The sequence below is a fragment of the Malania oleifera genome, chromosome 7 (genome assembly GCF_029873635.1).
Source record: "Malania oleifera isolate guangnan ecotype guangnan chromosome 7, ASM2987363v1, whole genome shotgun sequence".
NCBI classification, from domain to species: Eukaryota; Viridiplantae; Streptophyta; class Magnoliopsida; order Santalales; family Ximeniaceae; genus Malania; species Malania oleifera.
In genome coordinates, this window is record NC_080423.1 from 84,677,260 (window position 1) to 84,691,603 (window position 14,344).

Sequence of the window (14,344 nt, forward strand, 5' to 3'; positions counted from 1 at the left end):
CACACTTTGTGCACTTTCGGTCAACCGGCCAAGGCAGTTTATTCTGCCCCGGTTGACCAAAACAGGCCTAGGTCAACAGTTGACCAAAACAGGCCTAGGTCAACAGTTGACCAAGGCCCTGGTCAACCGAACCAGTATACTTCAAAACCCCCCAGTCGACCGAAACCCCCTGAGGTCAACAAATTGACCATCTGGTCGGCTGAACCAAATTTGTATTACAACTACCTGGTCGACCGAGGGTCCTTGGGAAAAATCCCAACAGTCTGGTTGACTGAACCAGCTAGTTCAAAATGGCCCGGTCGATCGAACCTCGAAGAAATGAGAAATCACCCACTTTCGATCGACCGAGCCTTCAGTTCAAAAACATCCTGGTCAACCGAATCATATGAACTCTGGTCGACCAAAACTGTTCTAGTCGACCGGACCTCTCTGGTTGCCCTGATTTTTACCGCAATTAAACATTTTTTAAACAGGGTTAAAACATTTGAAATATCATTAAACTTTTCTAATAATTCCTAATAAGTCCCCAACGATTATATATTTCATGAGGTGTCTATAAATACCCCTTCATTTGGGAAAATTAGAGATCTATTTTAGAAGATTTGATTAGGGAAAATTCTTTGAAAATCCAAAATCCTATTATACTCATTTCCAAGCTCCACACACTCAATCTTACCTTCCCATATTACCTACATCATTTGTAAGTTGGTTTTGAGTGTCTGTCTTGATTGGTTTGCTCTCCTATCTTTGGATTGATTGATTTATTTTTATTGAGAGCTAAACCTTAAGGATTCTTAGGGGACTTTGTTTATAAGTCTATCCTAGGAAGACTTTGATAGATCTTCTAAGATTTCACCTTCATTGCAACATCTTGAGAAGATTGTATTTGTTTTTAGTTGCAAAATATTTTCAAAATACTTTCAAATATCTAGTGTGCTTTATTTTGATAAACCTTTAAAGAGATATTTGTTTGTGTGAGAAAAATCTTTGTTGCAATATTCATTGATTCATATCTCTAGTTGAATACAAAGATTAAATTCTTTTTGCAAACCAAACTTATACATAACTAGAGCTTCATATATGTAAATATATACAGATATATTGTTTGGTTAATATCTTTGTTTGAGCACTTAGATTGAACACGTCTTGTGATACAAAGATTGTAGTGTTTGCACTCTCACGCACTGATTACAACGATAGTAAATCTATTTGAGAGTAGACATCTTAAACCACATTAAGCTTACATATTATTTCATATTGGTGGTGTATGTGATATTGCGCATAACTGGGTACATATCTGCTTTACATGAAAGCATAATCACTGTACAATTTCATTGTATTTAAAATACTGTTGTATTTCCAGGCACGGGCCTGAAGAGGGAGACTAGCCCTGGAATAGTCCCAGATTGGCTTAGACCCAGTTGGGAAAGCTAGGCGCGTCGTCCTGTTAAGGCGTGTAGGTTGAGGTCAACCCTACTAATTGACCTGGTTAAGTTTGAATCAACCCTGTGCTAATTGACCTGATTCTAATCGGTGTCGCTCCACCCTTAAGTGAGCAATTAGTGGAATCCTTGGGCTTGCGAACTAGAGGCGAGGATGTAGGCACAGTTGGCCGAACCTCGATAACATATCGTGTGTTTGTTTATATTTTTGCGCTTTATATTTACCACACGTGTATGTTATTATGTGAATGATACGCTTGATTTAAATTTTCGCATATTATATTTATTAGCGTATTTGGAACTAAATAGAAAGACCCTAGGTTGTTATACTTAGCTGACATCTAGTTCAACTTAGGAGAAAAGTTAAAAATTCCGATTCACCCCCCCCCCCCCTTGGGAATACTCCAATTCTAACAAACATTATGAGAAAATATTCACCCATTTACTCTAGAATTTCTCTATTGTTTCATATTGTCTTCAAGTCTATACAATCTTTGGTGTGTGCTCAAGTTTGAATGTTGATAATTTAATATGGCATCATGATTTTTTACAAAACCAAGGTTTTACTATAATATACTAGTCATATTCATATTCAATTAATATCAATGAAATTCTTAAATCAGTTGAGCATTAGTCATTATACAACTACAATTAATTTAGACATAAGACGTCCAATAAAATGTTGTGTCTAACATCTCAAATTTCAATTTTACTTAAAATTTCAAAAGTTTAAAAGCTATCATCCATATAGTTCTCACAATAATCTTTATTTTCAATGGACAAAAGGATTTGTTAAGACAACAATATATTCTCAATAAATACAAACACTACTCCAACATCACAAAAATAATATATAACACTTCAATTCCAGCTACAACTGAAAACAAATCAATTTCAAGAAAACAAACTAGAATTACACATTTCAAAGACCAAATCAAAGATAAAAAATATATTAGACATAGTAAAGCAAGTAATAGAAGCTTAAGTACTCGTAGTTTTCTACACATACCAATATGTGGAATCCTATAATAAATAAATTGGCTCCTAAAATTTACTACAAACAATACTAAATATGGAAATCATATAACAAACAATAGAGTATGGATGGTGGACATTAATTGAACACACACACACACACACGCGCGCGTGCGCGTGCGCGCGCACACACACACACACACACACTTATAGTCACACACACATGCTTTCACACGCGTGCGCGCACACACACACTGTCACACACACACACACATTGTCACATACACTCACTCACACACACACAAACACACAACCGTACGCACACACGAACATGCGCATATAGTCCTTTGTAGAAGAAGAGGAGGAGGAGGAGGAGGAGGAGGAAGAAGTGTTACCTAATAGTAGCGGAGGTGGTGGTGGCGGGAGGGGAAGATAGTGGAAACATACAAGTGGCGATGCGGTGGGCGGGGGCTCGAGACTCAGTGGTGGGAGGACACCGTTGTGCGCAGGGAGGATAAGCGAGGAGGAGGAGGGAGAAGAAGGGAGGAACAGGCCGAGAGGAGGAGGGAGGGGATGGCAGGAAAGATGGAGGAGCAGGCCAAGAGGGAGGAGGGAGGATGAGCGAGGAGCATGAGGGAGAAGGAGGGACGAGCAGGCGGGAGAGGAAGGAGGGAATTTGGGGGGAGTCTGGGAAAATATGCGGGGGTTAAGGGATTTAAGGTTTTGAGTATTAATGATAGTTTCAAAACCGTCACTAATATTCTTCAATAAATTATTTCTATTTTTTTTTAAATAAAAGAAGTATTAGTGACGGTTCCCAAATCCGTCACTAATAAGGGGCTAATAGTGACGAATCAATAAATTCATCACTAATATTGTGAAATTATTTTTTTTTATTTTTTTTCAATAAAAGAAGTATTAGTGACGACTCCCAAATCCGTCACTAATAAGGGGATAATAGTGACGAATCTTCAAATTCATCACTAATATTGTGAAATATTTTTTTTATTTCTTTTAAATAAAAGAAGTATTAGTGACGGTTCCCAAATCCGTCACTAATAAGGGACTAATAGTGACAAATCTATAAATTCGTCTTTTTATTATTTTTCAATAAAAGAAGTATTAGTGACGGCTCCCAAATCCATCATTAATAAGGGGCTAATAGTGACGAATTTGAAGATTCATCACTAATATTATGAATTTTTATTTTATTTTTTTAAATAATAATAGTGACGGTTATTTATTCGTCACTAATAAGTGTCTTTTAGTGATGGATTTAATTCGTCACTAATATCGCAGAAATTGTCGCTAATATTTTTTCGGGATAATTTCTGTGCTAAAAATGTTTTACTATAATATTTTTCGATTTTTAGTGACAAAACTATTAGTGACGGATTCAATTTCATCACTAAAACCATTTTTTTTTTTGTAGTGGATATTTATTTATGTAGTCGTGTGGCATGAGATAGTATTATATCAGTATATGAAATATATAGTTTCCATATTATTATATTTATAGTACCTGTTGGCCTTGCAAGGCTTAAAATCTTGTTATCTTATTTTGATGCTAACAAATAAGTGAAATTTAATGTATTTGTGTGAGTAATGATATTTCAGGGCTCATATATGAGAAAACAAGGTCAAAGTACTCACAAGAATCAAATGAAGCTTAAATGAGTCAAAGCATAGATTTAAAGATGATATATTAAACCTTGAAGATTATGAGGATATGAATGAGTTGTTGAAAGCCAAGGAATATTAAAGTCAAAAGAGCCAAAGAAAGGCAAAGTGAGAAAGCTCAAAGAATATGGAAGCTTGAAGAAAAGATGGACTCAATCCAAGGACAAAGCATGAAGACTCAAGAACCTAGAATGTTAATGACTTAGAAGTCTCATGTAAGTGCTTTAATGTTTAAAATATTGTTTGAAATATTATGAAACTCTTAGGTTAACTTCTTGGACCTAGATACCTTTTAACATACTTGGAAAATATTTTTATAAGGTCAAAAATTATTTTAAAAAGGTTAGAATCATTTTTGGAATGAAAAGCACCAAAAAGAGTTTTTTCAAATGGTGTTATTTTTTATACATGCGATTGAGGTGAATTTTTATCTATCAAAAGCTCCTTATTTTAAAATATTTTCAACATAAAAGTTGTAGGATTTTCTCTTAACTTTCTTTTGACACTAATAACACTTAATTTGGAGTTATAAAAAAAAAAAAAGTAATGACCAAAACACTGAAACGGGGTCACAGTTGTCAGCCATCTAAACACCGTTCACGGGAGGAACTTCGATTGTCTGAACAGCACACAAAAAACCACTTTAGACGTCTGAAAATTTTCTAGGACAAAACTAAAACAGGAAGTAGCTATTCAGACTTCTGAACTCGATACTTCAAATATCTGAACCCAACACTTCAGATGTCTGAACCCTCTCTTCAGACATCTGACCCTGTGTCCAGTTCATTTTTTAAGGGGTTTCAGGAACTTCAGATGATTGAACTCGGCTCTTCAGACATCTGAACACTGTTCAACGAGTAAATTTTTAAAATATAATATTTTATAAAATAGTCGTTTGGGCTTCAAATTTTCTAACAACTTAGGAAATTATCTAAGGAAACTTTAGCAACAAGGAAACTTGTTTAAAAGCCTATAACTACATGGTTTTGCAAATCAAAAATCATCCTAGAATTGAAAAATCTGTTTTGAGAAGCTGAAAGCACTCTTGTTCTTACAAGTTCTCTTACTCAGTCATTGCAAATCTTTTTTGTTGAGATATTCTGAAGTGCTAATCCTTCCTTCTCTGAATTCCTATTACTAATCCTCATCTAAGAAGGATATTGGTGAATTCTACACTTGAGCTTCATTCTATTTCATATTGATATTTTACATTGAAGTATATAGTGCTGAACTTGTACTAACTTGCTCTTTCTAGAGAGTGTTTTTTTTACACAACTATTTTTTTATTTTTCTTGTAGATTGACGATTCCAAGGATTGTTTGGATCGTTGGCTAAGCTCTAGCCTAAAGGAGTGACCAAATGAGGGGACATCGTTTGGAGAGGCGGGCTCTAGCCTAATGAAGGAGTGTTTGAGTGTGGGGTATCACTTGTAATCAGGTTTTGTTCCACCCGTCAACGGAATAGGTTTAGTGAATCCTTTGGTGGTTTGCCAAAGGAGAGGACGTAGACTGGGTATAAGCCAAACCTCGTAAAAATCTCCGTCTCACTCTCTCTTTCCCTATTCTGTATTTTCAGTTCATATACAACTGCGTGGATGTTTTAAATATCTAAATTATACATACTATGCATATTTGGAAATCAAGTAAACTTAGAGTCCAATTTTGATTTGGGTTGCGGAAACCAAAAGGGAGTACGTTGGTTACACCATATCTTGCGGAAACCATATGGGAGTATGTTACTTGGTTAACATCCCAAAGATAAATTTACCAAGAGTTTATTTGAATTCTAAATATTTGAAAAGAGTGATTGGATTCATTTATACAGGGCTTTACATCAGTAAGCATAAATTCTCATTCACTACAGGGCCTGGTTCAAATTTGGCTAATATCAACAAACAACCATTTTGAGTTTTTATATTACATAAGTGTTGTGTATTGGCTTGTTTGTTTGCTTTCTAATTATAGTTGATTGGTTTGATTGAATGATTGGATGTTTGTATGGTTAAGAATTAAATAAAGAAACTAAGTTCTTGAGTGCTTAAAAAATTAAACAAATAAGTCACAGATTGGTTAAAAGAAATAAAGGAAGTTTAAGAATTCTAAAAAGGAATTAAAAGAAATTTTTAAAAGCCAATTCACCCCCCCCCCCCTCTTGGGAAACTATTCCCAATTTCAGTACCTAAACAGAAATATGTGTTACGAGACTTTAACAGATCAATACAGAAATAGTACAGTTTTTAGATTCATATGATTTATATTATTATGCAGATACATGTTTTTTCAGATTTTACAAGAGTATGAATTACAGTGTTTATACAGATAGATATTATACAGCATATGTAGATTACCATGATTTTCCAAAATACTGAAACCATAACACTATGTTATTACAGATTATACAACATAGATAATATAGTATTCTTAGATCAGTTTCCGATGTTATGGTTATTTTCCATAACACTACAGTATTATAGTTTACATAGTACGGATATTACAGTATATTCAGGATTAGTTTTCAGTGTTATGGTTATTTTGGAATCATGATGAATGAAACAGCAAGATAATTATGTATATCAGTACTATATAGTATCAGAATTTGATGAATCAGTTCAATAAATATTCAATTATTAGGGCATGGTACCGTTGCTATTACAAGATCAGAGTGCAACCACACGTCTCAGATAGTGTGTGGAAGGTTTCTGTCAACCGTGTCTAGAGGGATTACAAACTCCCCATAAGACTAGGTTGAGGTGGCTAGTTCGATGAGTTAGTTATCAGTTCCATACCTAGGAGAGTTTGTAGTTTGGCCGGACTGAGGATTGGTAGACTTACAGTTGACTTACCTGGTAGGCCAACTGGGATGAAGTCCCACCTACGGGCCGCACAACCTTGTAATGAGGGGTTAAATCATGACGTACATTTTTCTATGGTAAACCTCATAGTTATGTATATGTATACAGATTTACAGAATATTAGAAGATATAGTATGATACTAGAAGTATGAAAAAGTAGAAACTCAGATATTACAGTTATACTTTAAACTATGATAGATGCAAGTTATACTGTATATTGATTTACTAGCTTTTACAATTTCAGATATTGTTAGTATAGTATTTATGAAACTCAGTCGCCACACACTAGTAATAACATATTTCCTCTTACTGAGTTTTATCTCATCCCAGTGATTTAATATTTTTCAGGTGATCCAGTTGGGTGAGGAGATCAAGCTCACAGATAGAGAAGGCGAGTATACTACCCTATCTGTTAGGTAAGTGTATACATGGGATAGTATTTTTGAGTAGGCAATACTGAAGTGTTGTGTATATATGTGTGTATGGTTGGGATGAGTTACTAAACTTCTGTTATTGTTTATATGGATGGACAGTTTTATGTTTTTCAGCTGCATAGGTGTGTAATATAACCAGGTTTCCTTAGTGCTCACTTGGGGCCTGAGATGTTATAGCAGATTATACATGAGTGATATAATGATATATTTTGCAGTTTATTTTATATATATATATATATATATATATATATAAAGAAAGCTTTAGATTTTTGGGTCATTACATAGATAGTAGGTCTTCAAAGTAATTGGGTAAATTAGGATTAATAAAATCACTCATTAGGTTGATGAATTGAAAAACATTGAGGTAGTTGTAAGTAGCTTGCAAGTTTTTAATTATTAGTTTTCAAAATCAGAACTTGAAGGACTTAAGTTTTTAAAATACCCAATTCACCCCCCCTCCCTTTTGGGATAACACCGGAATTCACAAAAGCAACAATTGAGTAAGTCCCTTTGTGATGAAGGATTTGGGAACAACAAAGCAAATCCATTGTATTAGGATAAGACGTGATAGAAAGGCCAATAAGTTATGGTTATCACAGGAGAAATACATTGAAAAAGTACTTCAAAGGTTCAATATGGACAAAACTAAAATGTTAAGCACTCCTCTTACTACACACTTTAGACTGAGTTTCAAGCAAAATCCTTTTACAGAAAAAAGGGAAGGAAGACATGTAAAAAGTTCCTTATGCTTCAAGTGTGCGTAGTTTGATGTTTGTAATGGTATGCACAGGACCTGACTTAACTTATTTTGTTGGTACAATCAGTCAGTTTCTTTCTAACCCAGGTAGAGAGCATTGGATTGCATTAAAGTGGATTATGAGATATCTTTAAGGTACCTCCAACTTGAAACTTTGTTTTGATAATGAGAAACATGTTCTAATTGGTTATGTAGATTATGATATGGTTGGAGATATTGACTCCAGAAAATCTACTTCAAGTTACTTGATCACTTCCGAAGGGGGAGCCGCGGCTTGGCAATTTAGATTGCAAAAATGTGTTGCATTGTCCACTACTAAGTCAGAGTTTATTGCAATAGCTGAAGCGTGCAAGGAGCTTATTTGGATAAAGATATTTATACAAAAAATTGACTTTACATAGGAGAGGTACTTGTTGTTTTGTCATAGCCAAATTGCTATTCATTTTGGTGAGTATTCAACCTTTCATGCTAGGTCTAAACATATTGATGTAAGGTATCATTTGATACGGGATGTTCTAGATGCTAAACTGCTAAAACTAGAGAAAATTCATACTGATGATAATGATGTCGATATGTTGACTAAAGTCTTACCAAGTGGAAAGTTTGAAACTTGTTGCTTGATCGCAGGGATGGCGAGCACCTCCATATATTTGTGAGGGGGAGATTTGTTGGGTTTGGGTATCCCTCTTATGTAGAGAAAATCATTCAACCCTTTAGCACATTTTCTTTGAGCTCTTTATTAGGCTTTTTTAGAGGCATTTTTAAACCTAATTTAAGTAAAGAAAATTAGGGTTGGTAGTGTAGAATTGCATTAGAAAAGTGAGAGAAAGTGTGCAGTTGAAAGAAGAAGCAAAAGAAAAAATATAGGGTTTTGCTATAGTGTGCAGTTTTGATCAACCAACATTTAGAGGATCATCTATGGTCTTCTTGTCAATAGACAGAAAACTTATAGATGTTGAGTTTGAACGATCAAATTGGTCATCCAAGTATTATAGTGCTAGATATTAGCTTTTTAACAGTAACCATGTTAATAAAATCTAACTCTTTACAATAGTGTGCAGTTTTGATCAATCGACGATTAGAGGATCATTTGTGGTCCGATTGAGCTAATATTTTGTCAATCAATAGATGACTCATAGATGCTAATGTTGAACAGTCGGATTGGTTGTCCAAGTACTATAGCGTCAAATTCCAGGTTTGAATAATAACCACATTTTTTGTGAAATTCTCAACTTTCCCTCTTTGATTTTTAAAATCTCTTGTTGTTAGCTAAAAAAAGAGTTATGTACTCATTGTGATAGCTGAAAATTGAGATTTTGTAACCACACTTTTATCATAGTAAAGTTTTTTAGTAGATTCTCAAGTCCCATGATTTTTACCCTTTATTTTGAAGAGATTTTTTCACATAAAATTATGTGTCTCGTGTGATTGATATTTGTGATGAGTTTTGGACTAATTTTGTGCTACTGGAAATATATATTTTTTGTAGTATTGTCATATCATAAAAATTGATTTTGTTTATTAGGAGAAAAAGAACTTGCGGTTATGCTTATGTGATTTTTCGATAAGTCTAATTTCTTCCCAATAACAATATGTCATTCACATTAAATATGAGAAAAAAACTAATGAAGGTACATTGCATTAAATTGAAATAAAAATAGAGAAGAGAAAAAGGTTTGTTAGAAATAAACAAGATAGGATAAAAGAGCGAGTTATTTAATGAATACAGTAAATTAATCTGAAAATATTTGCACATCTAATCCTCTCTCTCTCTCTCTCTCTCTCTCTCTCTTATTGAACATAATTTCCTAGAATTTCATGTCACAAAACTTCACAATTTCAAATAAAAAATGTCATTTTATTTTACTTTCAACTTCTTTTTGCTTAGTTGGGAGGAAAACTTTTAAATTTTTTGTTTTCTCTTATTCCTTTAAATAAAAGTAGAAATTATTATGTTAAAATTGACCAATTAAATAACATCTTAAAACAATTAATTAAATCTTTGTATTTGAATGATTTTAAGGATTTTTACTTAAGCAAGTGATCTTCAAATAAAAATTATTTTAAATTTAAGAATTTGGTTGCTGATTTAGAATATAATGGGTTAAATTCAACTCATTAGGCAAGTGAGTGAGGTTGTAAAATTACTCAAGTTTATAAGATTGTGATTAAGATCTATTAAGACTCGTTTAATAAGCAGACCAATTAACTACATGATCAAAACATGTTTGTTTCACAAACTTGCTTTTTCCTGAGTGATAATTTCATCGTACCGAACGGAGTTTAATTAAAATGGTTAAGTCATGGGAGATAAAGATGAAGGCAAACATATAAACGACATGCGTATATAACATACAACCTTTAGATTTTAAAAGAACTATATATTTCTTTCATACTTGCGGCATACAAAATTGTCATATTTACAAAATGATCGATGCAATGCTAAATAGAGTAGCCTAAAATTAATCTTTAATATGGTCATCGTCATCTCTTCAATATCGAAGTACAAGCACCTGGATGCCAGAAGCAAGGTTATATTAGTAAAATCACTTATAATTGAATATATAAGTTTATCAAATAAAAAATAATTAAAATTAATAATGTAAAAAAGTCTTAAACCGCTATCTTACACTTATTTAAATATGACTTAAAATATATTTGTGAACTCAAATATATATATAAAAAAATTAATTCATTTTTGAGAACAAAATGATTTGCTTATGCCTTTATCACCCTTAAATTTCTCATAAAATACTAATTATAAAAAAAAAAAAACTTTTTTTGCAAAAAAATAATTAAAATTCATCAATTATATATAAATATTATATTAGCGAAAGTATTTTTGAAATCGGTGCTAACCTCGTAGGTGGAACACAGCAAAACGACCAGGGCACGGAGGGATGACCGTGTCATCCCGAGTTGGAATGTTGACTCAGTTCTATCTATTTTAAGGAGGTGTTAGGCTTTCCCTGCGTCTGCACCCTCGGATCTTCACCTGTACCACGCTGTCCGCATCATCTCCACCGTCCACGATCTCGCAGCATTGTCGACGTGGAGCCTGCCCATTCAACCCCATCAGTTAGCTCACCAAATCACCTCAAAAATTTTCTGACTTTCAATTCTAGTCCATTCTCTTAGGTCCTTCTACGTGGGACACGTGTCAGAAAAGGGTTCCCAAGATCACGCAGCAAATTGAGGCTGCTGGCGTGCAATGGTAATTAACTTCTGTCCTACATGGGGTCCTCTCCTAGATTCTTTGGACGGTCCAAAAACGTCATTAGTCAAAGAAAACATGATCATGTCAACCATCAAAGGGTGTTGATGGCCCATCATTCATGGCGTTTGCTAAAATTAAACTAAATCAATCAATTGGGGTGACATAATGAATTTGAGCATTTTGATTTTCATATATTTTTTGGGGTCTTACCTTTTTCCAAAAATCAGGCTCCAACTTCGGGGCAGAAATACTAAATGAATCGATATCTAACGCCTCGCGATAGTCATCTCGGAAACAATCCCTTAAAAGACCTCCTCCAAACCGATTGTAAGTGGTTACGACCTGACCTATCTCATCCCTCTCCACTTCGTCAAAGAAGTACAGCAGCGGCCTCTTACAAGAGTCAGGGCTTAAAGATCGAGTGTTAAACGTGAAAGGCTTCATGTTTCCCTTCCATGTTAGAAATGTTTGAAGGGGTGTCTCCAGCATCTTCGCTGTAATCAATGATGGATACAATTGTACGGTGTAGCCCCAAGCCACGTAGATCGTCCAATTACGATTAAAATCATAACAAAAGCTCCGTTGTAGAATTCGACCCGGATCCAACTCATATGTCTTCACCAACTTCTTAAGTGACTCTACCCGATTCGAACCCCAAAACAATGGTCTCACATAATCAAGGTGGTGGAGCGACACCAAGGGCGTCATCGGGTGTGTTGCTAGTATTCCGTATGGGTCTCCTTGTATGTCAAACTGCATTCATCCAAATAAAAACAACAAAACTTTCTTTAATTTTATTAATATCAATAAAATCTTTTTAAAAACAATAAATATGTCAAAAGGCTAAAATATCCGACAATAAATAAAAAATCAAAATAATGATTCCTTTTTTTAAGAGCTTTTTTTAGAATTGATTGAGTAAATACTTTTTTAAAATAATAATAATTAAAAAAAAAATTAGGGGGAGAGACAAAAACCTGATGAAAGCCAAGCTCCTTCGTGAGGGGCACGCCGATCTCATCCACGCAAGCTTGCACCTTCTGATCAGAGCCGTAGAACGATGCGTATCGGTCAATGCACCCGTCCAAAATGTTAACCAGCTCCGCCGCGAGCGGGTAGCTGACGGCGAACCCTCCGCCGCCGTACGCCATGCCGTACGAGTGCACCACGTCCTGCTCCACGCTCTCCGAGTTCCCACCGATGTAGTACATCTGATTGTGATCGTACTTCGCCAGCACCGAGACCAAGTTCTCAGTGAAGAAAACCGTGTCGTCGTCTCCCATCACGAACCACCTCGCGTTCTCGAACCCGAGTTCGAACGTCTCCTTTAGGATCCTCGCGATCCTCACCGCCGACCGCGACCCGTACCAGCTCGTGTACTTAAAGTTCGCCGTGTCGCCGGAGATCCGGTACGGCGGCGAGGTCACCGGCCACGGCTCCTCCGCCGGCGGCCTCTTGTCCAGCCAGACGCACCCTCGGGTGACGTTGGGCTTCCACCAAACCTCGCAGTAATGCCGGCGCTTGTGCCACGTCTTCGCCGACCCACCGATGCCGAACACTATGTGGGAGATGTTGGTCCTTTCGCGGTCTCCGTCGCCGGCGAAATGTTCCTTCTGGGTGATTCTCCGGGCGGCGGAGTATTTGCAATCTCCGGCGTAACTGGGGTAGCGGGGTAGCCGTGATTGGTTCCAGAAGGCGATGTAGGTGACGAGAGATATGGAAGCGAGGATTGACAATGCGAGTGCGAGTCTCATGGCGAAATTGAGGTGTTTCCTGGCTTTAATCGTCGATAGACTTAAGGACTTCCAGATTTTGAAAGGGTCGTGAATGACTTCTCGCGATTGGAGCATGCTCTTCATTTTCCCGAGAAAATGAAATGCGATAAAATTTATAGAAAGCGGCAATGGTTGAAGCCTGAAACAGAAACAGAGATGGTTAAGGAGTTGTGGCGGATCAGCCAGTGTGTTCTGGCTGGAAAATGAATCACGGTTTTATTTGAATGTTTGTTGAGTTTGATCGATATGGGAGCACAAGAGATTCAGTTTTTTATATTTTTGGGTGCGAAAAAGGAGAAAGGAAGCATACGTGGAGCGGTTGATGAGAGCAGGATTTATTAGGCAATTGATGAGGGCAGTTTTGTTTGTAGGGTCTTTTAACGCCAGAGCATTGGCATGTTCACAATTTTAACTTTTTTTTTTTTACCCATTTGAACTTCGGTGTAAATGAACTAATTTACTCTGTAGTAACTAAAATTTTCCAATTTTTAGGGACAACCCCCTCAGAAAGAAAATTAGGGTTCTTTGGTGGTCCTCCCATCATAATCCTCTTATATTTTCATAAGGTTTTAAATTTATATTTTTGACTTAAAAAGTTATGAACTCTTATTATTAGAATGTTCCTTGGAGGATGCGATTTGCTCCAGTTAATCCAAAAATAATATTCAAAATAAAATTCCAAATATAAAAAATAATAAATAAAAACAAAACAAAGCTCTTTAGGAGATGTGTTATTACTGTAAAATATATATATATATATATATATATTGTGGAAATGAAAATTTAAAATCAAAAAAATAAAAAATAAAAAAACTAGCAACATATTTAATTAATATTTTTAAAATTAAAATGAATTAAATTTTAAATTGAAAATTGATATACCCCAAAATATATTCTCATTAAAGAGGAAGACCGATTGTCAATTACCTCATTAAAACGCCTCCCATAAACACACGAGAAGACCAAATCATCCACATTGATGGGGGCAGTTACAAAACCACCTAAGTCAATGTCGATAAAGGTTAGAGCGATTAAGCAATAACGCGCTTATAAATGTCATATCACCATAGGGTCAACAATATAACAAGAGGGTATGAACATGAACATGAACATGTACGTATCTCAAACAGGTAAAAATCCCAAACAGATGTGTATCCCGAACAGGCATGTATCCCAAAAAGGTGTGTAGCCCAAACGAGCATGCATCCCAAAC

General features: G+C 35.4%; 1 protein-coding gene across 1 annotated transcript; it reads right to left on the bottom strand.

Annotated features, from left to right (window-relative positions):
• Positions 1-10,499: 10,499 nt before the first annotated feature.
• On the bottom strand, positions 10,500-13,439 carry LOC131159837 (uncharacterized). The gene is made up of 4 exons (XM_058115019.1): positions 12,334-13,439; positions 11,567-12,109; positions 10,999-11,197; positions 10,500-10,652 (listed from the first exon to the last, which is right to left on the bottom strand). Exons 1-3 carry the CDS (start codon positions 13,213-13,215, stop codon positions 11,087-11,089), a joined length of 1,536 nt encoding a protein of 511 aa, XP_057971002.1. The 5' UTR covers positions 13,216-13,439; the 3' UTR covers positions 10,500-10,652; positions 10,999-11,086.
• Between the last annotated feature and the right edge of the window lie 905 nt (positions 13,440-14,344).